At 49.5% G+C, this 26,650-nt stretch overlaps 1 protein-coding gene across 2 annotated transcripts in view; it reads left to right on the top strand.

The window, feature by feature from the left end:
• Positions 1–26,650, top strand: part of CACNA1S (calcium voltage-gated channel subunit alpha1 S) — a 102,112-nt gene that overhangs the window by 12,993 nt on the left and 62,469 nt on the right. For both annotated transcript variants that reach the window (XM_090025575.1, XM_090025576.1), the window contains exon 2: positions 2,929–3,034. In XM_090025575.1, coding sequence (XP_089881701.1) covers positions 2,929–3,034 — 106 coding nt within the window. The remainder of the gene's footprint in view (positions 1–2,928; positions 3,035–26,650) is intronic.

Here is a 26,650-nt window from a genome sequence, read left to right as displayed (position 1 = left end):
TTCCCAGAACATAAGATTGTACCTAGGGGTGCTGAGGTCTACTTTCAGTTCTTCCACTGACTCATGAGGCCACAGGCAAATCCCTTCACGTCCCTGCGTGGAAAACACTAGCCTCAGTGTTGCTTGCACTTTCAAAATGAGCGGTGTGCATGCTCTAGTTCTCACAACATGCCCGTCACAGTCATTGCTGGGGACATGAATGTGTGTTAAATAGATGCAGAATGCATTGAATCCTAATTTAGAGGCAACTTCCTTCTCACCTCCTCCCCCATTGCACATCCCTCTCCAGGTAGATGACGGAGAAAACAGAAGGGACTTGCTCCATTCTCCAATGGGCAGAGACTTAGGCTGTGTCTGATCCATGAAGGATGTGAATTGTAGACAAGGACCTCATTGGGGCAGCCGTGTCGCCATGCCTTAGGGTACCTGTACACGAGCCGGGAAGCTGTTCCAACACACTGTAATTACAGCACGTCGGAGCAGACTTGATTAACTAAGCCCGTAGGCCTGTGCTAGTCGGCAGCGATTTGATCAGGCCGCTTTGGATGACCGCGGTCGGACCTGGAGCTCCCAACTGGGTTTCCGCTTCGATCTGGCTGAAGCGGCTCCAAAGCTTCGGAGCCACCTTGGAGATCTGGCCATAGGTTATAATGGGGAATCAAGGAAATATCTATAACTTTGGGGTTTTTTTGTCTGATTTGGATGAAACTTGCCAGGCTGGTAGCCTCTGCTGAGAGCATAAAACCTGCTAAGTTTCAAGAAGATCAGTACAGGGGTTTGGGGGGATCTGTACCCCAAATTCTTGAAAGTCAAACCCCTGTTATGTCTATATGTCACAACACGGCGGGGTCAAAACCACAGGGCTGGTAGCTCTTACTGAGGCCACAAAGCCTGCCAAGTTTCAAGGAGATCAGTGCAGGGGTTTGGGGGGAACTGCCCCTCAAGCTGGGGACAAGCAAAACTCATGCCACGGGTGACACTGTGTGTTAAGGCGCAGCGGGGTGACAGCTGCAGGGATGGTGGCCCCTGCTGTGACGCCTGCCAGCTGTGGAGGAGATCGGTGCAGGGGGCCTCTGGGGCCCTGCACCCCTAGTTGCTGACAGGCAAAACTCCTGCCATGGGTGCTTTAACTAAAGCTTGTTTGAGGAACTTTAGATAAAGCAACCCCACTGCCATTTTGAAGTGCAGGGACGCTGATACAGGAGACGCTCTGGGCATTTTATTTAGAGCTGCTGTCAGGGCTGCTGTAATTCAAGTGCCCACCCCCTTCTTCCAGACGATGTATAAAAACACACTTCATGTCCAATCTTGAGGACTGGATGCTGGCACAAGCCAGCCAGATTCCTCTGCAGCATCCCATTTTTGGCAAAGAAATTTAGAGCAGACATGATTTGAGGAGCCTGCAAGTGGAGCCCTGCAGAGATCACCTCTATGCTTTGGAGGCTTGGTACAGAAGTCAGAGAGAGAGGAAGACAGGCCTGGATAGTGCCAGCACAGAGCACACATTTAAGAGAAATCATCACATTAGGATGAGACTCAAAGGCCAGTCAGTGCAGTGAGACAAACTCAAGCTGGAAAGAAGGTACAGGTTTACAGCAGTGAAAGTAACCATTAGCCACTGAAGCTGCTTGCCACAGGGCATGGTCAATTCTTGCCCCCCGTGAATCCTTTCTATCAGGACAGGGCATTTTCCTAAAAGCTTTGCAGCAGTTCAGGTGCTGGGTGGAATCCCCTGGTCTGTGCTGCACAGGGCATCGGATGCAATGCTCATAATACCCATTTCTGGCCTTCAAATCTAGGGAACATCAGTTCAAAAGCTGCTAAAAACAGGTGTGCTGACCACCCACGTCACTTGGGAGCACTGCAGGTTTCTAGCCGCTTCATACAAACAGCATGGCCAATGACTGAGCACACCTCACCTTCTCCAGCACCACCCCCATTTCATTTCACTATATCACCTTATGCATCCCCCTGAGATGTGGCCATACCCATACTCGGCTCCGTGCAGCCATTTCCTATCCCAAGGTTACAGCTTAAATAAGGGCATGAAGGAAAAGGGGAGTGCAAGGGAGATGAGATATCTTGCTTGAGGTCCTGCAACAGTTAGGTGGCAAAGCCAGGGGAAAAAGTCCTGCTTTCTTGCTATGCACATCAAACCCCTTGCCCTAGACTGACTCTTACCAGACAGCAGGCAAGTAGAGACAATGCACAAAGACCAAGCTGTTTGCCCCCAGTATGCTGCTGGCATCACCTCCCCCAGCTCCCCCTGTTTTCTCTAATCAGCCTCCATATATGCAACCCAGATCACAGCAGAGGAGAACCCCAAAACTCCTCCTTTGCCTGCTGCAGATGGGGAGTAAATCCTTGTGTTGTCTTCTGGGCTGTCCAGCAGAGTGAACAGAGCTTTGACATGGCTGTAAATGTGCTTCGTTTCCTTAGCTCCCTCACCCCCTTACAGGGACCCTGGGCTTTACAGCTGTAGAGCAGTAAGGGGAGAAGGTCCCTTCCTTTTACCTTGTTTCCTTATTTTGGTATCAGATATTCATGGGGCTGAGAGCAACAAAAACAACGGACAGGCAGGCGCTCTGTGAGCAAAACACGTGCCCCTTTGCACGATGCCCCTCAATCCTGATCCACAGCCCCTTCCTGTGTTGTTGTTGCCTTGATGCCCTGGCCCCTACTTTTTGCCCATGGGCTTCAGACCTGACTGAAAGCACTCCATGTTTTTGGGCCTCAGGGTATCTCAGCAGCCCCGTTGCCCTGCTAGTGCACCCATGTTCTTTGACCTGCCACTCAAGTTGCTCAACCAACTTTTTTGTAAGTATGGCTGGTTTGTGTGATTATACCAGATGATGAGGCTGTTTCTAGTGATCGCTGTGTAAACAGGGACACCTTAGCTCTGTGCTTCTCCTTGACGTTTACTCTCAGACCCTTCGAAATCATTATCCTGCTGACCATCTTTGCCAACTGTGTGGCGCTGGCAGTCTACTTGCCCATGCCCGAGGATGATACCAACGCTACAAACTCCCGCCTGGTAAGAAACTGGATTTCCTATTGTCCTACACACCTGCCTTCTCGAGAGCAAACACTTTTGTTCAGGAGAATCATTCGACGAGCTCTTCTAAAAAAAGAGTAGTAGGGAATCAGGTCAAAGCTATTTTGGGGACTTAACCCCTGTTCTGTAATGGTAGTACTGGTGTCTCCTAAATGTTGCTGTCTGGCATGGAAAGTACAGGCTTCAAGCCATGAAGACTTGAATTCCTTGGTCTGCATATATACATTAGTGCGATTTATTACCGGAGCTCAAATATAAACCCACATGTGCCATCAGTAGGGAAGGAAGTGGCAATCTATGACACTAAGATGGAGGTATCTGATTCTTCTTGGGTTGGTAAGTGGGTGTTGTAAGTCCAGCGTGAGCTAAAATGATAAAATGAATGCTAGATGGCATATTTGCAAGGCACAGTGAAATTACTCAAAAGTGGCATTTTGGAGACACCAAAACTATTTGTAAATTCAGGCTGAATAGAGCAAAATCATTCTGGTTGAAAAAGAGAAAAATTGTTAAATTTTGAAGCCTTTGGATTCAGGGTTTTGCAAATGGAATATTTCACCTTGGAAGTGCCAAGACATATTGCTTTGGCATTTTCAAGCTGAACCTTTTTTTTTTTCTTTTGAGTTTTCATGTAGCTAAAATAAAATGAAAAAGAAAAGGGCAAAAAAATTGGTTAAATGCCCCAAGCCAAAATGAAACATTTTGTTTGAGTCAAACAAAATACTTGCAGTTGACTCAAAACAATTTTTTTTCTTCCCCACCCCCTTCGCACTGAAAGACCTGATTAACTTTTGTGTCGGTACTATCTGAACCAAACGTTTTTCCCCTACTCTTTCAGTTCATCCACTGAAATGAAAAATCCATTAGTCACCCAGCTCTAAATAAAACCCTTCTCCACTGTTACAACATTAAACAGTTTTGTGTGGTCTGTGGTTTCACTTCAAGTTACTGCTGCCCTATCTCATTCTTACAATCTTCTCTAAAATCTTGGTAACCTTTTCTTAACGACATAGGAAAAAATAAAAATGGGCAAAAAGGTTTGAAATGTAAAATGCTACCTGTACCTACAGCTGTTTCCTTATTCCTTTCATATATACTGAGTTGTTTATAGGGGAAATTCCCACTCAACAGTCTTTTCGATGGTGCTAAAGAGATTTTTAACTGCCTAAAGAGAAAAGACAGTGATAGTTACCATTATTGCAATACAATGTTGTTTCCTTTAAGACAAAATAAGACAAATGGACAGAAAGAGAGAGAGGGAATGACAGAAAGAAAATGTCTCCAGTGCTGACTTTCACGTTGAACATTGTAGGCCCAGTACATGGTGTGATCAGCCCCTCTGAGACCTGGCAAACTTGTGCCAGTGTTGGGCTAAGGTGTTGCTTTTATTTATTTTAGGGGCTAGTTAATTAAGTGTTGTAAATGGCAGAGTGGTCCTGACCAGCTAAATAGGTTTGCCCTTAGAGAATCTGCAGAGAAAGAGGGAGAGAGAGAAAGGAGAGAAACAACATATGGAAAGAAAATAACACCTTTGGGAGGGGTTAACATCAGGAAATGGGAGGTCATATTTAAGTACAGGATTTAGGAGAAACTGGTGTAGGAGGCCATGCTATCTGGTACCATGTCTGGGCCAAGTCAGATTGCTTCTCAGGATCAGGGTGGTGGAGTGATTCTCAACCAGGGTGCCCTGACAGCTTTTGAAGGGTGCTGGAGATAGAGGAAATAAGCTTGAGAAGATAAATGCCAATTTCTCCTCCTTCTTCCCATCTCTTCTTTAAGCAAACACTACAATAAATATATTAGTTTTTGAAATGGGGTGCTACTCAATTATGGTGTCCATCATAGAGGACAATCCAGTTGTCCTCTGTCCTCTGTTGGTATGAAACCGGACACCTTTATGTCCTCTATTTTTCTCTTAAATAGAGGACATAAAGGCATCTGGTTTGGTATCAATAGAGGACAGAGGACAATCGGACTGTCCTCCATGATGGCCACCCTATACTCAATTCACAAAGGTGGTAAAGGGTGTTTTGTGTCCAGAAAGACTAAAAACCACTGAACTAAACAAACCAGCTCAAGGGTCAACTTTGGCTGACTTGTAGGCCCCTGCCACATGTTACATATATTATGCAATTAACTGGTTAATTGTGCAGTAAATTTAGATTAGCTATACACGCAAAGTAACACTGGCCACACATCCAAAGTAATTATCATGCCACAAAAATGTCCATCCAGCTAATGGAAAGAGACAACCAGCTACAAAATTAGGACCTGAAAATATGTAACAACTTTATAGCTGGTTTCTGTCCAGCTTTCAGTTGAACATGGGGCAGGGCCTGTGGCAGAAAGCCACCTTGGTTTCTCCCCAAAATCTCTGCCCTGTGACACTGTGACTAAAATCTCTGAGCTGCAACCATTTGATTAGGGTAGGCCCTGCACACAGGGGACCGCACCCTCAGCCTGTCTATTTAGGTAACTTGAGCTGGCTGCATTCCTGAGTGAGGGGGGGGAAACCTGCTCCCTCTGCCTATGTTACTTGCACCAGTTACCTGGGTAAGGGGTTTCTACCTGGGGAGCTGGAATCTGCCCGGTAACAGCTGATGTATTTCAAATTGGTTGGCTGACAGCCAACTGGGGCTGACCTCCACTGGACCAGGTGAATGAGGTCACAGGGGCTATATAAGTTGTGGGGGGGAAGAAGGTGGGCTCTCTCTTCGGCCATGAGGTGAGGCAGCAGCCAAGCAGAGGAGCACGACCATCTAAAATTGGCTCTCTCCCCCAAACTCACGAGCTAGAAGCCACCTGCCTCCAAAGGGAAACTTCACCGGCCTCTGGAAGATGCTTGTGAGTAAGCTACTTGAGATCTGATTAGATATTTAGCTGGCAGTAACTCAGATGCGTGATCAAAAGGCTACCTCAGCCACACTGTTTGCTCTTTAGGATTTCTAAGATATTGCTCAATCCTGTACCCCAGTTTACCCTACCCCTGTAATCAGTAAAGTTCTCCTTTTATGACTGGTGTAGGAGACTTATTGAGGGGTGGGTCTAAATTATGCCTAAGAGACCCCTTAGGTCTGCGGATTAAGGGAGACTTTACTTTTTGCCCCTTGACTTGGGGAAGTGCCCCAAGTGCCTGTACTGGGTCAAGTACCCGTAGAACTCTTAGGCCTGTGCTTCCCTGAGGACACAGGGCCGAGACAGTCCTGTCTCGGGGTGGTGGCAGCACGTTACCCCCAGACTAGCGAGTGTGCTCCGGGAGAGGGGTCGGCCGAACATAAGGCGCCCCTAGGGAGGCATTCAGAGCCTGGCAGGTGGTCGGGCACAGGGAGGTGGGCGGCTTAACGCAGGAGCACCCCCTACTGGCCCGCCTCACGTGGTGGAAACAGCGGCGGGATATGAATACCCGGCTGTTTTACTGAGGTGGAATCTCTGCACCCGCCACAGGGCCCTTACTAATACTTCCATGCAAGAGGCTGTGCTAGACTTGCTGCTTTGAGCAATGGATGGTGCAGACCTCTGCACAGCACCTTTGAGCTAATGGAGCATGAGTTGGTAGGAGAGGCATTTATTTCTGCAGAAAGAAGGCACTATAGGAGTGATGCATGTTCTTGCTTTTTGTCGCTGTTAATTGCCATGTGTTTTCATGGCTGGCCTCAGCTGGGAGGTTTCCAGAAAGGATCCGCTTTCTAAGGAATCCAGCATACTCCTTCTCCTTTTATTTAGAAAGGTGATTAGAAAGAAGTTGCTTTTGTTTTATTGATGTTTGTAGTACAGGATGTCTCGGTGACAACCACTGAGACCAGGAGTGCAGTGTTCAAGACCAGATTAGGAGAGGCCCTCCCTTTCCCAACAAAACTTAGACTTAAACAGAAAAGTCAGATAAAAAGTGTGAGGGGAAACCAAGGCAGAGGGAGGCAAAGTGACTTGCCCAGTGTCCCCCAACAAGAGACAAATAAACACCCCCCCAAATGTTCTGAGGCCCTTTATCATAGAATCATAGGGAAGTAGGGCTGGAAGGGATCTTCAAAAGTCATCTATTCAAGCCCCTGCCAAAAGCAGGGTCATCCTTATAAAAAGATAACAAGAAGTCCTTTTTTAAATACATAGGGGGTAAAAAGAAAGTGCCAAATAATGTGGGGCCTCTGCAGGACATCTAGTGGTAGCACCAGATGACAAAGCTAATCTTTTTAACAGATTCTTTGCTTCCATGTTTCTGAGCAGGGACAGGGGCATCCCCTCCACTGGGATCCCGGATGGCCCCAGAGAAGGCGCAGCCAGGCTCAGGGTCAGTGAGGACCTAGTCAGGGAACTTCTGGAGGGACTAGACACGTTCAGATCAGCAGGTTATGATGATCTCCACCCCAGAGTGCTTAGGGAAGTGGCAGAGGTCATTGTGGGACCCCTGGCACAGCTTTACGAGCACTCGTGGTGCTCTGGTGAGGTGCCTGATGACTGGAAACAGGCCAATGTGGTTCCCATTTTGAAAAAAGGGAGGAAAGAGGACGCGGGAAACTATAGGCCTGTTAGTCTTACCTCGGTCTTGGTGAAGCTCTTTGAGAAAATTATCCAGGAGCACATCTGTGAGGGACAGCAGGGGAGATTATGCTTAGGGACAACCAACACGGGTTCACTCGAGCCAGGTCCTCTCAGACCAACCTGGTGGCCTTCTATGACTGGGTCACAGAAGCCTTGGATGCAGGTGTTGCGGTGGATGTAGTCTTTCTGGATTTTAGGAAGGCCTTTGACACTGTCTCTGTCACCCCATTCTCATTAAAAATTAGGTGTCTTTGCTGTCGACGCCTACACAGTCAGGTGGGTCGCAAATTGGCTGGAGGGCCGCACCCAGGGAGTGGTGGTAGATGGATCATTTTTGACCTGGAGGGATGTCGGCAGGGGGGTCCCCCAGGGCTCAGTCTTCGGGCCCACACTGTTTAATATTTTCATTGGCGATTTGGACAAGGGGGTAGACAGCACCTTGTTCAAATTCGCAGATGACACTAAGATGTGGGGAGAAGTGGGCACGCTAGAAGGAAGCAACAGGCTACAACTAGATCTAGACAGGTTACAGGGGTGGGCAGATGAGAATAGGATGGGATTCAACACTGACAAGTGCAAGATGATGCACCTGGGGAGGAAGAACCAGCAGCATACCTACAGGCTGGGGAACTCCCTTCTCGTCAGTACAGAGGCAGAAGAGGATCTTGGAGTCATCATTGATGCCAAGATGAACATGGGCTGGCAGTGTGGGGATGCGGTCAGGAAGGCCAGCCATACCTTGTCATGCATCCACAGATGCATCTCAAGCAGGTCCAGGGAGGTGATCCTCCCCCTCTATGCGGCACTGGTCAGGCCGCAGCTGGAGTACTGAATCCAGTTCTGGGCACCGCACTTCAGGAGGGATGTGGATAACATCGAGAGGGTCCAGAGGAGGGCCACTCACATGACCGGGGGGGGGGCAGCAGGGCAGGCCCTACGAGGAGAGGCTACGGGACCTGAACCTGTTCAGCCTCCACAAGAGAAGGCTGAGGGGGGATCTAGTGGCTGCCTATAAACTTGGCAAGGGGCACCAGCAGGCACTGGGAGAGTCCCTGTTCCCCTGAGCACTACTGGGGGTAAGAAGGAACAATGGCCATAAGTTGGCTGAGAGTGGATTCAGGCTAGACATCAGGAGGAGCTACTTCACAGTCAGGATGGCTAGGAGCTGGAACCAACTCTCAAGGGATGTGGTGCTTGCCCCTACCGTGGGGGGTCTTCAAAAGGAGGCTAGATGATCACCTTGCCGGGATCGTTTAACCCCAGCATCCGACCCCTTGCCATGGCAGGAAAGGACTTGATGATCTGCTCAGGTCTCTTCTGACCCTACCAACTATGAAACTTATCCAAATCATCCTCTACAATCCATAATCTAAAGTCTCTGATACAACACAAAACATAACAGTCTAACCTACCACAGGTAAGGCAGGAGAATCACAGCAGCCAATGTCCTGATTCTATAAAAGGTTTTGAATATACACTCAAGAGGTCATGGTGCTTGAGGGCAAACACTTATAGCAGAACTGCTTGAAGTCTCAAGGTTGGCTTCAGAGAAGCACCCTGAATTTTAGATGCATATTCAGACCTTATCCAAGCTTAGATAGGCTTGGAAAAGATGTGAACATGCATCTTGGTTCTGAAATACTAGGTTGGAAAACGAGCATATAATTTCCGCCCATTTCTGCTTCTAGGCACTTGGGAAACACCGCCCAAAACCCCCCACTTTTCTTAATATTGTAACACATCTTTGGGCACTTAAAAATGTCATAGCTATCTCTTCTGCAGACTGTCAGTATTTACACTATCATAGCAGCTGCAACTCAGAACAGGCGTTGGGTACAATTTTTCAGTGGAAATTTATTTTGGCAAAAAATATAGGTTAAACGACCCAAATGTTCTGTGATTTTTTTCAGTTTCACGGAGCTGTTGCATAGTTTCATAGTTAGTAGGGTTGGAAGGGACCTGAGCAGATCTTCAAGGTATGGTGCTGGTTCTTCCTCCCCAGGTGCATCACCTTGCACTTGCCAGTGTTGAAACCCATCCTGTTCTCATCTGCCCACCCCTGTAACCTGTCTAGGTCTGATTGTAGCCTGTTGCATCCTTCCAGTGTGCCCACATCCCCCCACATCTTAGTGTCATCAGCAAATTTGAACAGGGTGCTTTTTACCCCCTTGTCCAAGTCGCTGATGAAGATGTTGAACAGTGCGGGCCCAAGGACTGAGCCCTGGGGGACCCCACTGCCTACATCCCTCCAAGTCGAAAATGACCCATCCACCACCACTCTCTGGGTGCGGCCCTCCAGCCAGTTGGCAACCCATCTGACTGTGTGGGTGTCGACACCACAGCCCCCCAGTTTCTTAATGAGAACAGTGTGAGAGACAGTATCAAAGGCCTTCTGAAAGTCTAGAAAGACTACATCCACTGGTACCCCTGCATCTAAGGATTTGGTGACCTGGTTGTAGAAGGCCACCAGGTTGGTCTGACAGGACCTGCCTCTAATAAACCCATTTGGTTGCCCCTAAGCATAACCTCCCCCACTGGCCCCTCGTGGACATGTGCCAGGATAATTCTCTCAAAAAGCTTACCCAGGATTGAGGTAAGACTAACTGGCCTATAGTTTCCCGGGTCCTTCTTCTTCCCTTTTTTGAAGATGAGAACCACATTGGCCCTCTTCCAGTCCTCTGGCACCACTCCAGAGCACCACGAGTGCTCGTACAGTCGTGCTAGGGATCCCGCAATGACCTCGGCCAATTCCCTCAGCACTCGGGGGTGGAGATCATCCGGACCAGCTGATCTAAATACATCCAGTCCCTCCAGACATTCCTTAACTAGATCCTCCCAGACCCTTGGCCTAGGTGTGCCTCCCCTGGGGCCTGAGGAAGTTTGGAGGAAGAAAGCCCTCAAAACTGAAAAAAAAATGAAGATGTTCATTGCAACACATCTTAAATGAGATGTGCTGATTTCCACTTCAAAACAACTTCAATATCCTTTAGTTTTATTTTAAAAAATATTTATTGTTTCACAAAATTAAAACTATTTTTTTATCTAATCCATAATAAAAAACATTTCTTTTTCAAGTGGCTGCAAATTTCAAAGTATTTGCAAGGGGGGTTGGTTTTTTGTGTGTGTGTGTATGGTGGGGGAATGGACATTATTGTTATTCTATAGAAATGCTACCAAACGAAAAACCTGATTATTCACCTAGCTCTACTGAAATCTCAGGTCATCTTGATTCAAAAAAGCCAGGTCCAACTATTTGAACTAAACAAAAATTGACATTGTCCATTAGGAGAAGTCCTTTGATACACAATTGAACAGTTCTGTGTTGCATCCTGCAGAGCGGTGGTCCATCTCTTTCTCTCACTGCCACTCCCAATCATTAGAATATGTTGGCAAATCTGTTTCAGGCTTGAACCCAGAGGCATAACTAGCACGTTAATTGTCCTGAGCAGTGGTGGAGACCAGGCTGGCGGTGGTGGCGCCCACCATTCTTGTGCCCCCTCTAAGCCAGTGCCCGAGCTGGTGCCCTGCTTGTCCACCCCTAGTACCTGAATTACCACCACTACCATCAGATCCAAACTAGAAAATACAGTTTGCTAAATTAACCCTTCTAACTTCACAGAAGTCTGGCACAAAGTTCAGGTTAGATTTCTATCCAAATCCCCAAATCTATTCAGTCTGCCCTGCTTTTCTACAGAGAAGCAGAACGAAGAGCAGCATTTGAAACTAGCTAGCTAAATTTTGGCTCCATCCCAAGGGGTTTCTTGGCTTTATAGCTTTAATTTCTTCAATCTAATGTGGTTCATAGGAGGACTCAGTTTTATGTGCAGTTAAATTCCCTTTGGTTGTAGGTGGACACACAACTAATGTATTTAGTACAGTGTATTGTGTGCTATAGAGTGGGGACCACTCCAGTCTTAAGTGATCTTCTACTTTGCCTTCTATTCTCTGCCCTGCACTCCTTGCCTGATCTGCTGCTCTGTTTTCTGCTCCCTCCCCCGCTTGTCCCTTCCATTCTGCCATATGCCACACATTGGCTGCCCATGCTGCTTAAGACATGTGTGCCACAGGTTGGCCACCCCTGTTATTGAGTTTTTCAGAGTCAGTCACTGGTCAGGTTTTCAGGTCAGTCACTGGTAAACAAGGCATGCAAAGCTGGAACTCAAGCGTTGTAGAAGCCTGCTTGCATGTGACTTGTAGAATTTTTCCAACTATTTGAGTTGGTCTAAATAAAAGATATTGGGTTTACCCAACGAACCTTGTCCACCTATGTCCTTGGACCAACATGGCTACAACCTACACCCCTGTAACTTTGGTAAACTCCATTTTTGTACGTAGCATTGCCATCCCATATATCAGGGCAGTGACTGTATTGCCACAAAGCCCGGTCTCATACATCTAGTTGTGTTCCCCTCTTGGACATTCATCAGACTTCTGTATTGGGTCCCAACCGCTGGGTCCAATGTGTGGCAAGTCACCAGAGTCTAGGCATAGTCTCAAGATATGGATCCTCTGTCCAGCATTTCCTGCTAGGAGCTCACTCCTGAATCCTGACTGCCTGTCCCCTGGGACTAGTGTTGACTTTCTCAGACCCCCCTGTAGCTTAAACACGATCTCTGTCAGAATTCCTGCCACATTGGGCTTGTAGTTTTGATTCAGCCCTACAGGAGCATGTGATAGCCGCAAGTGCATAGTGTATATGCAGACACTAACTTGTTTCACACAATGTGTCTGAAACCACTGTTACTCTTGACTTAATAGCAAGAGACTTGTACAGACTTAAATAGGCAGAGGCAGATTTGAAACTGAGGTCTGCAGGCATTTCCCTGCCTCAGTTCCCTTATCACTGCTGCATTCTGTAGGCTGAGATCAGGGTTTCAGGGGAGGTCTAAGATATTCCTATCCAGCTCCTGGTTTGTCTTCTCAAATGTGGAGTGTTTCCAACTCAGCTCCCATTCCTTGGTTGTTGTTGGCCCTGCAGCTAAACTGGTCCTCCTATTGCGGGCGCCTGCTCCTTCTCCTTTCCTGCTTCTTGTGCCTTGCCCTGAGAGTCTGTATAAATAGATCATCCTACCCTATCTCTGGCTTGCTTCTAGTAGCTCTCCGCTGCTCCAAGACCATTTCCCTGTACATACATCTGCCCAAACTGGTTTGCCAAAGCCAGGATGGGGCACTTGGCAAAGGGCTGGCATGTAAGCTTGCATGTACAGCTGTGTGGAAACCAAACCATGAAATCCCCAGGGATCTCAAACCAGCCATTCCCCCTAGCTCTTCAATCCCCATGAACATGAGGGAGTGGCATCCAATGTCTTTTTCTTACTACTGGCCCCATTCTGCCTCCTCAGACCTCCCTAAAGATGATATAGTAGCAGAGCTGGGGGATGTGTAGAGAGTGTCCAGTACTCTTTTCAAGTGAATGAATAACTGTAGACTGACAGTCTTCAGAGTCCTTCCTTTTGCCTGTCTCCAGCAGCCTGAATTATGATGACAGGTCCCCTGCAGGGCACACTTTAGCTCTGCCAGAATGAAAAGGCTGTGTAAAACCAGAGAGCTTCAGGGACGAAAGATAAGGGTACCATAAAGGGAAAGTTTCCTGTAAGGACTGGCACCTCGCGCTTGGCTTCCAGAGGGAATTGTTGCTCTTTCGGATCCCATCTCGGAAGCTCTGGGATTCATCAGACAAGTTCTGTCACTTGTTTATGGGAAGGGAGGAACAGGGTGATGGTGCAGGAGTCCTGCAGCTCCAGAAAGCTTGGGGGAAACCTGGATATGTGAGCCAGGAAACTCTGGCAAATTCTCCTTGGCTCTTCCCCCAAAACTCCCTACCCCACACATCCTTTCAAGGCTTCCCTGTGAGCCATGGAAGGGGCAATTAGATGGGGCAGTTTCATGACATAGAAGCAGTGCCCGTTTACATTGAAAATGCTTTCCCTGGATTGGGCTCTTGGACCAATCTCATGCGCCAGATCTAGCCTATGGAGTGACCCCACACCACTCAACTGGCCTGCAGTCCAGAAAGGTTGGGCATCGCTGCTGCAGAGGGCCTTTCTGCCAGCTCTGCCTTGACCAGCAGAGTAGTAAGATTGAGTGAAAGCTTTTGGATAAATGGGTTATTCACCACACGGTGCACTTCTGGGCCTGCTGGTTCCGATTTTCATTTTCAACCAATATATCCAGACCAAATTTGCCAGAATTAATTTTTTAAAATATTTAAGAAGGGAAAGGAAACAGCTTCTGTTGACCAGGGGAAAATGTTCACATTTATGTGGCGCTCCATCCTTGGCAGAGCTGTACTGTATGGTGGAGCTTTAGCACACCTGAAAGTCCGCCCCACCCCAACCCCATTGGGCACATCTACACATGCAATTAATGCAGCTGAATATACTAATCCCAATGTCACCATCTACATGTGCATTTAAGTAAATGTGCATAAAAAAGCAAGGGTAACATTGGACCCCTGCTGAACCAAATGGGACAACTGATAACAAACACCCAGGAAAAAGCCAACCTGCTTAATGGGTACTTTGTATCGGTCTTGCATCAGCCCAAAGGGACCGCCTTGCCTAGCATGACATGTGACGGCCAGGGTGAGGGCATATTTATACCCATCATCAGTATAGATCTAGTAAAGGAACACCTTGAGAGGCTGGACACCTTCAAGTCAGCTGGTCCTGACAGATTACATGCTAGAGTACTCAAGGAGCTGGCAGGTGTCATAGCCCAATCACTGGCAAAAACATTAAAAAATTTGTGGTGCTCAGGTAAAGTACCTGAAGACTGGAAGAAGGCCAACGTGGTACCCATCTTCAAGAAAGGGCAGAAAGTAGATCCTGGGAATTGCAGGCCAATCAGCTTGACCTCAATCCCTGGTAAGATTCTGGAGAAAATTGTCAAAGAGACCCTTCTTGATAAGCTGGCTGATAGCAGCATCCTGAGGGATAGCCAGCATGGGTTTGTTGTGGGTAGGTCATCTGACCAATCTCATCTCCTTCTACGACCAGGTGACCTATCATCTGGACAAGGGAGAAGAGATTAACATCATATATCTGGACTTTAAAAAAGCCTTTGATCTGGTGTCCCACAACCTCTTCATGGAAAAACTGGCCAACTGTGGCCTCAGCTACACCACAGTCTGATAGCTGGGTAATTGGCTCTGAGGTCGGACCCAGAGAGTTGTGGTCGATGGCAGCAAATCATTATGGCACTCTGTGACCACTGGTGTCCCCCAAGGCTCTGTCCTTGGACCAGTTCTCTTTAACATTTTTATCAGCTATGTGGACACTGTTGTCAGAAGTGCACTGGCCAAGTTTGCCAATGACACTAAACTTTGGGGCAAAGCATCCACACCTGAGGACTGGCGAGTGATCCAGGCTGGCTTGGATAAACTTAGTAAGTGGGCGGATGCAAACCTGATGATGTTCAATATCGATAAATGTAAGGTACTCCACCTTGGGTAGGGGGAAAAACCTGCAGCATGCTTATGGGCTTGGCAGTGGTACACTCACTAGCACCACAGCTAAAAGAGACTTGGAGGTCATGATTGACCACAAGACAAACATGAGTCACCAATGCGATGTTACAGCTGGTAAAGCAAACAAAACCCTGGCTTGCATCCATAGATGCTTCTCAAGCAAATCCCAGGATGTCGTCCTCCCGCTGTCCTCAGCCTTGGTGAGGCCGCAGCTGGAGTACTGCATCCAGTTCTGGGCTCCACAATTCAAGAAGGATGTGGAGAAGCTTGAGAGAGTCCAGAGGAGAGCCACGCGCGTGATCAGAGGGCAGGAAAATAGGCCTTATGAAGAGAAGCTGAGAGCCATGGGACTCTTCAACCTGGAAAAGCACAGGCTCAAGGTGGACTGGTGGCTGCTTAAAAGTACATAAGGTGTGTACATCAGTATCTGGGAGAACGTCTGTTCACCAGAGTGCCCCAAAGGAAAACATGGACCTGTGGTCATAAACTCCTCCAAGACCATTTTAGGCTGGACATAAAAAATGTCATTACTGTCCAAGCCCCCAAGACCTGGAATAGACTCCCTCCAGAAGTGGTGCAGGCACCTACTCTGGACTCATTCAAGTAGCCTTTGGATGCTTATCTTGCTGGGGTCCTTTGACCCTAGCTGACTTCCTGGCCTTGGGGCAGGGGGCTGGACTTGATCATCTTTAAGGTCCCTTCCAGCCCTAACATCTATGAAGTGCAGGAATTTCCTATCTGGCAACACAGTAAATTAGTCTACTGCACCTAATTGCCATGCATGCGTAGATGGAGATGCGGCAGAGTAGGCTGTTGCACAGTAAAGTATATTGCATGGATGCGCCCATTATCATCTGACTCCAATTCAGATACAGCACAAGCCTCCAGGCATGTGCAGTCCTCAGCAGAACCAGCTCTTAGGATGCAACATCTCTGTTCCACTGCCGGTTCTGGTCAGTGAAGCCACCATAGTATGGCACTATGGACAGACATTAGCTCATCTGAGGGGCTGAACAAAAGTATGGTGCTGCTGGAAGGTGGATCTGCCACTTTTGGTTTAGGAGGTAGCTGCCAAATTATAGGCAGTTTATGCTGGTATCAGCCCATGGCTGTTCCTCCTGATCAAGGAGAAATGAGGCCATTTTAGCAATGGGCACTCACCTTCCAAAACACCGGCTGCGCAGCTCTAGATACCAAAGGGGCAGCACGTGCTGGAACGCTGGATTGCAGGGGAGGTGATCAGGTTCTTTTCTAGATCTGCTTTTGCTTCACTGTATGAGCAGCAGGCCTTGGGCAAGTCACCTCCCTTTCTGCATGTAACATGGGAGTCCTTGGAGGGGGCTGGGATGCCCCTTTAGTCGATGTCTGTGCCCAGCACACTGGGGTCCAGATCTTGGTTACAGGTTCAAGATGCTATGGTAATAACTGGCCAGGCAAAGACAGGCCCTACACTCAGCTCAGCAATCTTTGTCTGGCTGTCTGCAATAACTTGTGAATGTGGCAGTCAATTGAATCCCAAATGTCGGGGCCTCTAGTGTTTGGTGGATAGGACCCTATTGATTTTGGTGGACTCAAAAGGGGAAAAAGTAGCTAGCAGAACTAGCAGCATCAGCCACCTATATAGGTGTAATTAGCTCAAAGAACCAGTCAACATTGCTGTTAGTTCCTTGTAACAGAGTAGTTTCTAGCCTTTGCTGACCCTTGGGCCAGAGCACTGAGCAAGTAACATGCTGCAAGCCAACCTCAGTTAAACATTTCAATTTCCAGTGGCCCTGACTAGTGATGAAGGATCCCATGGGCAGCACCTTGCCAATGAGCACAGGGTTGGGGGAACCACTGCTCTAGCCTAACACCCTTATCTCAGCTCTGATCCTCTTAAGGGAGCTGGACACTGACACCCCAGGTCCTAGACTGAGTTTCTTAGACAGAAGGGATAAAGGCCTGAAGGGAGAGTGTGGGGAACCCTGTTATGGAAAGAGGAGAGGATGGGGGACACAAAGTCCCTGGAGTGAGGTAAAGGGAACGAGGGGAGCACACAGGGAGATCTGGGGGAGCTTGGTTTATGGAAGGCACGTTGTGTGACCCTCTAGTGGTAGTAAGAGGTCATTCAGGCCATCCTAATGACCTGTGATGACCACTACATGTGCGGGCAACGCCATAGCAGATAGCAGCCTGTGACTGATGGGGATAGTAAGTTTGAGTCTGATGATGAGTTTCCTTGACCTGTGGCCCCAATAGGGTTGATGTTAGGAGACAGCAGGGCCATGGCCAGTCACTGTACTGTTAATACCTGAGTTCTGTCCCATGTGGCCTAGGGTGCCTGCACTGGCGTGTGCATTTTGGAGTGGCCTGTGTGGTCCCCAAGAGCTGGATGCAGGCCTTTCCCTTCAGTCCACAGCTAAAGGCCCTGAATGCATTGCGTTGACCTGGTTCAGATTGTTAATCTTACAGCATGAGGAGGATACTTCAGATCCTTTTGGATAAGGTTGCACAGTCCCCTAACATGGTTGAAGCATGTGCCTGTGACAGCCCAGCCATGCCCTAAGGACCCAAGTCTTTTTATAGGCCTTGCGTGATTACTGGGCTCCCTGTACATCCAGGCGCTGTGCACAGGTGCTTTTCTCTTTCTAGGCCGACTTGCCTTAACCTAGGCCCCTCTCTCCATCTTGTTTGCTTTATTATTATGCCTCAATTCATGGATAGTGCAGTGGGGAGAGTGGATTAGAGAGTAGAAGTGGGAGCAGGGAGAAAAGGGCCAATGCCCAGTAGATGTAATTTGGCCTTGATCGGCTACTGTTTAGGTGGAGCTGAACCAATTTACATCAGCTGAAGATCTGTCCTCATCTTCCTCACCGTGTGAGCCGAAGCAGAACTTTCCTTGACGTGCCCACAGGTGAAAGGGGCCCACACTGCCTGGCTCTGCTCTAACACTGCACAGCAAAGAGGCCTGGTTCCCTTCTCACCTCAATTCGCTTTTTTCTGCTGATTTTAAGAGAGACACTTGACTTACACTTGGGTGATCAGGGTTGGGGAGAATGGACAAATCCAATGGTGTTACCCCAACTTATACAGGGGAGAGGGTAAGGAGCAATCTCAGTGGAGTTTCTTCTTATTCCCACCGGGGTAATGAAAGATGCTCCAGGTCCAGCAGAGTTACTGCTCATTGATAACAGTATGAGTGAGAGGGGAGTTGGGGTTTGCAGATCAGGGTAGATGTAATTCTTCACTATCGTATGTCAGCATGAATTGTGTTTGGTGCATATACTCCATGGGGTACAGACTGAGGGCACATCCCCATGGCAGCATGCAGTGCCAGGGGGCCCCACTGTGAAACGTGTCCCAACCTTTTACTCCCACTCTGCATGAACCATGTGCTGAAAAATGTCATGTAGCTGCCTTCTGGCCTGTGCCCAGTCCTGCCCTCAGGTCTCAGTTCCTGAGAACAGCACTGGGGACACCCAGTTGTCTACTAACTCTGGCTAGATGACATTTTTCAGCACATGGTGTGTGTGGAGCAGTACAAGCGGGTGGGACATTTTCACAGAGGGACTCTCCTGGACTGTCCAACAGGGTGTAGAAGGGTCTTGATTCTTAACTGTTTTTCCCTGTTTTAGAATAAAAGGAAAGTAGCGCTGAAAGGGACCCCTATATATCATCTTGTCCAAACTCCTACTTGAGGCAGGATCAGCTTTGACTAAACCATCCCAGCCCAATTTTACCCAAGGATAATATACTGTATCAACAGCAGCAGCAAAGGACAAAGTAATCAGCACCGTGTCTCAGTGGCTGCATCTACACGAGACGCTGGCTGCACCGTTGTTACTGTGCAGTGATTTATTACTTGCATACACAAGTACTAAATGACTGTGCAGTAACAGGCATTACTGCTCAGCTGCATCCCCATGTGGCTTCTTGGTGATGTTGACTGCGCAGTAGCATTGCATCATGGTTCGTGCCATGCGACGCTACTGCGCGGTAGTAACAAGCTACTACACAGTAGTAATGATCTACTGCACAGTCAGCAACTCATGTAGACACAGCCAGTGTGTGTTAAAAGGGACACAAATGCGACTATAAATGGTGAGCTGTAGATCTACAATACGGCCGGCCACAGCAGGTCTGAATACTCTTTTCTTAGCATCAGAGCACAGCTCTCTAGTGCCTTGGCTAGAGGAATGACACTGATCTGGCTGCAGTAGCCATCTGTAAACGTAGATCTGGGGGTCGCAGAGCGCAATTTATAAGCCTTTGCATGATCACCACTGACGCTGCTGGCACAGTTTCTCCCTAAAATCATAGCAAGTGATGTGCTGGTGTCTATGAAATGGAACAAAAAATTACAGAATAATCCTCTGCATCTATTTGGCATTGTTTATGATAGTCCCCCAAGGCATCTCATAGCATTATCTAAGTCATACTGCAACCCTGAGAAGTGGTTAACTATTATTCCCATTTTTAGGGGACAAACAGAGATCCAAAAATAATGTGCTTTACTGTTATGCAGCGAGTCTGCAGCCAAGGGACTCGGACCTGCAAGTTCTGATCCTTAGGCTCCAGCCTAACGGTTAGACCTCACTGACTGCCACTATCATCCACGAGTCCTGAGCCCCCTGTTATCTCAATTCCTGTCTACTAGCTCTCTGTTCTAACCATTAGATAATGTAGCCTTGGGATGCAAGATGAGGCTGACTGTTACACATGGCAGTGATACAGCGATGCATGGCATACCTGCTGCTTGCATGCAGTATGTTTAAGCGGGCATGTGAGTGAAGGGTGTAACCAAGAGCACTTTGGCTCTGATCTCTTAAATGAATGTTAATAAGTCCTGATGCTGGGACCTTGGCCTCTGCTAGGATGAATTTATCTCTTTTAGTACTGGTGTAGTCTGTTTTAACATTCAATTCAGTACTTAGAAGGATCAAGGTGGGGACATCAGGTCTTCAAACCAAACCCTGCATGTACCGAATATTGACTGCAGCATTGAAATGAGTGGCAATATCAGGATTTGGCCCCCAAGAATTAAGGTATTTGGGTGTATTTCCAGGCTACTCCTAGAGCAAGCTCCCAGAGAAGAATTTCCCTTCCCTGTGGCAACAGCAGATCCCCTGCGGCAGGAGTTGTTGAGGGGTGAATGGGAATATATAAATATCCCCCCCCCCCCAGTCCATCTGGCTAGTTCTAAAGCATTTTAATCCAGACCTGGAAGGGGCCCTGGCAACAGCGGTAGTGATTAGTGTGACAGACAGAGTCAGCCGGGGGTGATAGACAGGCAGCAGGCTCTGCTGTGCTCTGTGGAAAAGCCAGGGACTATTCTGGGCCCAGATAGCTGCAGGGGGCCATGCCGAGTCAGCCAAAGAGCTGGGCAGCCAGGCAGTGAGTCTAACAAAGGAGAAGCAAGGGGGGAGAAGCATCCTTTCCCGGTGCAGTTAAAGGGGTTCTTTCTGCCTTTGGAGGTCTGAGAAACCTCCATTCCCTGCCAAGGGCTGGAAAACGACTGATGCGGGGTCTGGAGTGTGCTGCTGGTGTTGTGGGACTGTGTGTGTACAGACAGCCAGAATCCACCGAGCATGCATAGGCATTATGTGATGTAGACAAAACTAGGGCTTGGCTTAGGTTGCGAAAGCAAAGCAGTAGCTCAGTTTCCTGCTGCTCCTAAAGGCTTCCTTGACATTTACTCTGTGCCTGTGCTTGGTACTTCCCCTGGGGATCCCGGGCATCAGAAACAGCCCCACTCTGATACTATTCCCCACTCTATGGTGGCTGAGAGCAGGGCTAATGCCAAGTCCTTATGCCACTGTGGTATGAGCCAAAGAGGGCCCCCGAACATGGTAGCATCAAGCATCCATTGCCATTGCCAATAAGACCCTTTATACTTCCACAGCTGCACCGAAGGGCATTAAGTTGCAGGAAATTCAGGCCCCTGGCTAGGGCTTTGTGTCTTCTTTGCCATCACATTAAGGCTGGAAGCCCTTGCTGCCAATGGCAGACCTCTCACCCCATGACAAGAGCCATTGGCCTCTGACGAGGGTTTGTCAGAGGTATGATGGTCTGTGCTAAAGAAAATTCCTGAAGTGAACTGGCTCTGCACAGGAGGTGGGGCTGGAAAATTAATAGGTTTTAGGCCTCAAAGAGTCTTATATAGAGCTGGTTGAATTCATGGCTGTGATTAAATTATTGAGCAACGTGCTAGAAAGTCGCTCACTGTTGCTTGTATAGGCCGAACACATACCTGCTGGGGGCTTGCCCCAGACTCTGGCCACCCCAGCCAGGCCTCTCCTGCCCCTAGTCAGCCCCTCCACCAGGCCTCTGTTTGCTCTTTAAGAGATGGATAAAACAGAGCTGGGCCCACATGAGCAACAGAGTGTTTGTTGCAACAAATTAGTAAAGGTAAAATAGGCTCGGTGCTGGAGCCTACACTGTTCAACATCTTCATCAGCAACTTGGACGAGGGGGTGGAAAACACGTTGTCCAAGTTTACTGATGCCACCAAGATGTGGGGAGAGGTAGCACGCTCAAAGGGAGAGAGAGGCTGCAATTAGATTTAGACAGACTTCAGAAGTGGGTGGATGGTAACAGGATGGGGTCAACATAGATAAATGCAGGGTGCTGCACCTGGGGAGAAGGAATCCCACATGGTGGGACTTAATGCATGATTGGGCGGTGAATGTCAAGGGCTACAGGCTGTACAGGAGGGACAGGATAGGAAAGGGAGGTGGGGGCGTGGCTCTCTATATTAAGGAGGGATACATATCCTCGTCAATTAGCAAGGAGTCAGGGGAGGGGCACTCTGAAGTGCTTTGGGTTAGAGTACAAGGCAGTTGAGGGGAAAGAGATTTGATGATGGGAGTCTACTACAGACCTCCCAACCAGGGAGAAGAGCTTGACCAGGATTTCTTGGGTCAGCTCACAGAGGCAGCGAAGGCTAAGGATGTGGTAGTCATGGGGGACCTGAACTTCCCGAACATCTGCTGGGAAGAACAGTCAGCCAGGTCTGAACGCTCACGTAGGTCCTTGGCCAGAGTGCAGGACCTCCATCTAACCCAGCAGGTGCACAGCCCCACCAGGGGAGACGCCTTGTTGGACCTAGTGCTGGCCACGGGCAACGACCTGGTGAGGGGGCTGCGGGTGCTCGACCACCTGGGCGACAGCGATCATCGCCTGCTGGGATTCACCATCCAGCGCAAGGTGACAAAGGCCTGCAGTAAGGCAGTGGCCCTAGATTTTAAGAGGGCAAACTTCAGTGAGCTAAGGAGGATAGTTGGAGAAGCACTGAGATCCCGGAGGAGAGGGGAGCCAGGTGTCCAAGAAGAGTGGTCGCTCCTTAAGAAGATGATCCTTCAAGCCCAAAGGAAGGTAATCCCGATGAGGATCAAAGGGAGCAGGAGAGCACACAAGCCTCCATGGCTCACCAAAAGCATCCGGGAATGTCTCCTTGCTAAAAAGGAGGCTTACACCTAATGGAAAGAAGGGGTCATCTCCAGGGAGGACTATTCTGCAGTTGCTCGGGGATGTAGGGGGGTAGTTAGGAAGGCCAAGGCAGAGATGGAACTGGGACTAGCTTCCCAGATTAAGGACAATAAGAAGTCCTTTTTTAAATACATAGGGGGTAAAAAGAAGGTCCCGGGTAACGTGGGGCCCTTGCAGGACGTGTTGGGAAACTTGGTCGTCACACCAGACGGCAAAGCTGACATGTTTAACGATTTCATAGTTTCATAGTTTCATAGTAGCTAGAGTCGGAAGGGACCTAGGTAGATCATCTAGTCCGACCCCCTGCCTTAGCAGGAAAGAGCACCGGGGTCAGATGACCCCGGCAAGGTGCTCATCTAACTTCCTTTTAAAAATCCCCAGGCTAGGAGCCTGCACCACTTCCCCTGGAAGCTGGTTCCAGGCCCTAGCCACCCTGACTGTGAAGTAGCGCCTCCTAATATCTAATCTAAACTTACCCTCCGCCAGTTTGTGACCGTTATTCCTGGTCACTCCTGGCAGCGCACGGGGGAACAGGGACTCCCCCAATACCTGCTGATCCCCCCTGACTAGTTTGTAGCAGGCCACAAGGTCCCCCCTTAGCCTTCTCTTGTGGAGGCTAAACAGGTTCAGGTCCCGTAGCCTATCCTCATAAGGCCTGCCCTGCTGACCCCTGATCATACGAGTGGCCCTCCTCTGAACTCTTTCCATATTGTCCACGTCCCTCTTGAAGTGTGGCGCCCAGAACTGGACGCAGTACTCCAGCTGCGGCCTGACCAGTGCCGCATAGAGGGGGAGGATCACCTCCCTGGACCTGCTCGAGATGCATCTGTGGATGCATGATAGGGTACGATTGGCCTTCTTGACTGCCTCCCCACACTGCCGGCCCATGTTCATCGTGGAGTCAATGACGACTCCAAGATCCTTTTCCGTCTCCGTGCTGGCAAGAGGAGAGTTCCCCAACCTGTAAGTGTGGTGCCGGTTCTTCCTCCCCATGTGCAACACCTTGCACTTATCAGTGTTAAACCCCATCCTATTCTCATCCGCCCACCGTTGCAACCTGTCAAGGTCAGCTTGTAGCCTATTGCACCCTTCTAGTGCACCCACATCCCCCCACATCTTAGTGTCATCAGCAAACTTGAACAGGGTGCTTTCTACCCCCTCATCCAAGTCACTGATGAAGATGTTGAACAGTGCAGGCCCGAGGACCGAGCCCTGCGGAACCCCACTGCCCACGTCCTTCCAGGTCGAGAAGAACCCATCCACTACCACCCTCTGGGTGCGGCCCTCCAACCAGTTGGCGACCCATTTGACCGTGTGGGCATCGACACCACAGTCTCCCAGCTTTTTGATGAGGACAGGGTGAGAGACAGTGTCGAAAGCCTTCCGGAAGTCCAAAAAGACTACATCCACAGCAACCCCTGCGTCTAATGATTTGGTGACCTGATCGTAAAAGGCCACCAGGTTGGTCTGACAAGACCTGCCACTGATAAACCCATGTTGGTTGCCCCTGAGCATGCATTCCCCCGCAAGGCCCTCCTGGATGTGTGCCAGGATAATTTTTTCAAAGAGCTTACCCGGGATTGAGGTCAGACTAACTGGCCTGTAATTTCCCGGGTCCTCTTTTTTTCCCTTTTTGAAGATAGGGACCACATTGGCCCTCTTCCAGTCCTCCGGCACCTCGCCAGAGCACCACGAGTGCTCATAGAGCCGTGCCAGGGGTCCCGCAATGACCTCAGCCAGTTCCTGTAGAACCCTAGGGTGAAGATCGTCCGGACCAGCGGACTTGAACACGTCCAGCCTCTCCAGAAGTACCCTAACTAACTCCTCGCTAACCCTTGGCCCAGGCGTGTCTCTCTCGGGGCCCGAGGGGGGCCCAGCAGGGAGGTGGCTGAACTGGTCCCTACTTAGGAAGACAGAGGCAAAGAAATCGTTAAATATGTTAGCTTTGTCATCTGGCGTGATGACTAAGTTGCCCATCGTGTCCTGCAGGGGCCCCACATTACCCGGGACCCTCTTTTTACCCCCTATGTATTTGAAGAAGGACTTCTTATTGTCCTTAATCCGGGAAGCTAGTCCTATCTCCAACTCTGCCTTGGCCCTCCTGACTGCCCCCCTACATCCTCGGGCGACTATAACATAGTCCTTCTTGGCGATGACCCCATCTCTCCATTGGGTATATGCCTCCCTTTTAGCAAGGAGACATTCCCGGATGCTCTTAGTGAGCCATGGGGGTTTATGTGCCCTCCTGCTCCCTTTGACCCTTGTTGGGATTACCTCCCTTTGGGCATGGAGGATCGTCTCCTTAAGGAGCAACCACTCACCTTCGACATCTGATTCCCTTCCCCTCTGGGTCCTCAGCGCTTCCCCAACTATCCTCCTTAGCTTGTTGAAGTCAGCCCTCCTAAAGTCTAGGGCTGTTGCCTTGCTGCAGCCCTTTGCCACCTTACGCTGGATGGTGAATTCCAGCAAGCGATGATCACTGTCTCCCAGGTGGCCCATCACCCGCAGCCCCCTCACCAGGTCATCACCCGTGGCCAGCACTAGGTCCAACAAGGCGTCTCCCCTGGTGGGACTGTGCACCTCCTGGGTTAGATGGAGGTCCTGCAGTCTGGCTAAGAACCGACGTGAGCGATCAGACTTGGCTGACTGCTCCTCCCAGCAGATGTCTGGGAAGTTCAGGTCCCCCATGATGACCACATCCTTAGCCCTCACTGCCTCTGTAAGCTGACCTAAGAATTCCAGGTCGAGCTCTTCTCCCTGGTTGGGAGGTCTATAGTAGACTCCCACCGTTAAGTCTCTCTCCCCTGGACTGCCTTTTACTCTTCGTCTTCCTAAGTAGGGACCAGGACAGCCACCTCCGTGCTGGGCCCCCCTCGGGCCCCGGGGGAGGCACACTTGGGCCACGGGTTAGCGAGGATTTAGTTAGGGAGCTTCTGGAGGGGTTGGACGTATTCAAGTCAGCCGGCCTGGATGATCTCCACCCTAGAGTTCTAAAGGAACTGGCCGAGGTCATTGCAAGTCCCCTGGCATGGCTTTATGAACACTCGTGGTGCTCTGGTGAGGTACCGGAGGACTGGAAGAGGGCCACCATGGTTCCCATCTTCAAAAAAGGGAGGAGGGATGACCCGGGAAACTATAGGCCATTTAGTCTTACCTCAATCCTAGGCAAGCTGTTCGAGAAAATTATGCTGGCACACATCCAGGAGGGGCCAGCAGGGGACTGCATGCTTAGGGGCAACCAGCACGGGTTCATCAGTGGCAGGTCCTGTCAGACCAACCTGGTGGCCTTTTACGATCAGATCACCAGATCATTAGATGCAGGGGTAGCAGTGGACATAGTCTTCCTGGACTTCTGGAAGGCTTTTGACACCGTCTCTCACCCCGTTTTCATTAAGAAACTGGAGGGCTGTGGCGGAGACACCCACACAGTCAAATGGGTCGCCAACTGGCTGGAGGGCTGCACCCAGAGGGTGGTAGTGGATGGGTCCTTCTCAACCTGGAGGGACGTGGGCAGTGGGGTCCCCCAGGGCTCGGTCGTCGGGCCCGCACTGTTCAACATCTTCATCAGTGATTTGGACGAGGGGATAAAAAGCACCCTGTTCAAATTTGCTGATGACACTAAGATGTGGGGGGATGTGGGCACACTGGAAGGATGCAACAGGCTACAATCAGACCTAGACAGGCTACTACGGTGGACGGATGAGAATAGGATGGGTTTCAACACAGACAAGTGCAAGGTGATGCACCTGGGGAGGAACAACCGGCACCATACCTACAGGCTGGGGAACTCCCCTCTTGTCAGCACGGAGGCGGAAAAGGATCTTGGGGTCATCATTGACTCCAAGATGAACATGGGCCGGCAGTGTGGGGAGGCAGTCAGGAAGGCCAACCGCACCTTGTCATGCATCCACAGATGCATCTCGAGCAGGTCCAAAGAGGTGATCCTCCCCCTCTGTGTGGCACTGGTCAGGCCGCAGCTGGAGTAGTGCGTCCAGTTCTGGGCACCACACTTCAAGAGGGATGTCGACAGCATGGAGAGGGGCCAGAGGAGGCCACTTGCATGATCAGGGGACAACAGGGCAGGCCCTATGAGGAGAGGCTACGGGCTACGGTCAGGGCGGCTA

This window comes from Crocodylus siamensis, chromosome 13 (genome assembly GCF_052110815.1).
Source record: "Crocodylus siamensis isolate JL-2025a chromosome 13, ASM5211081v1, whole genome shotgun sequence".
NCBI lineage: Eukaryota > Metazoa > Chordata > Crocodylia > Crocodylidae > Crocodylus > Crocodylus siamensis.
The sequence above is the reverse complement of the archived record's forward strand: the minus strand, read 5'-3'. Positions and strand labels throughout refer to the sequence as shown.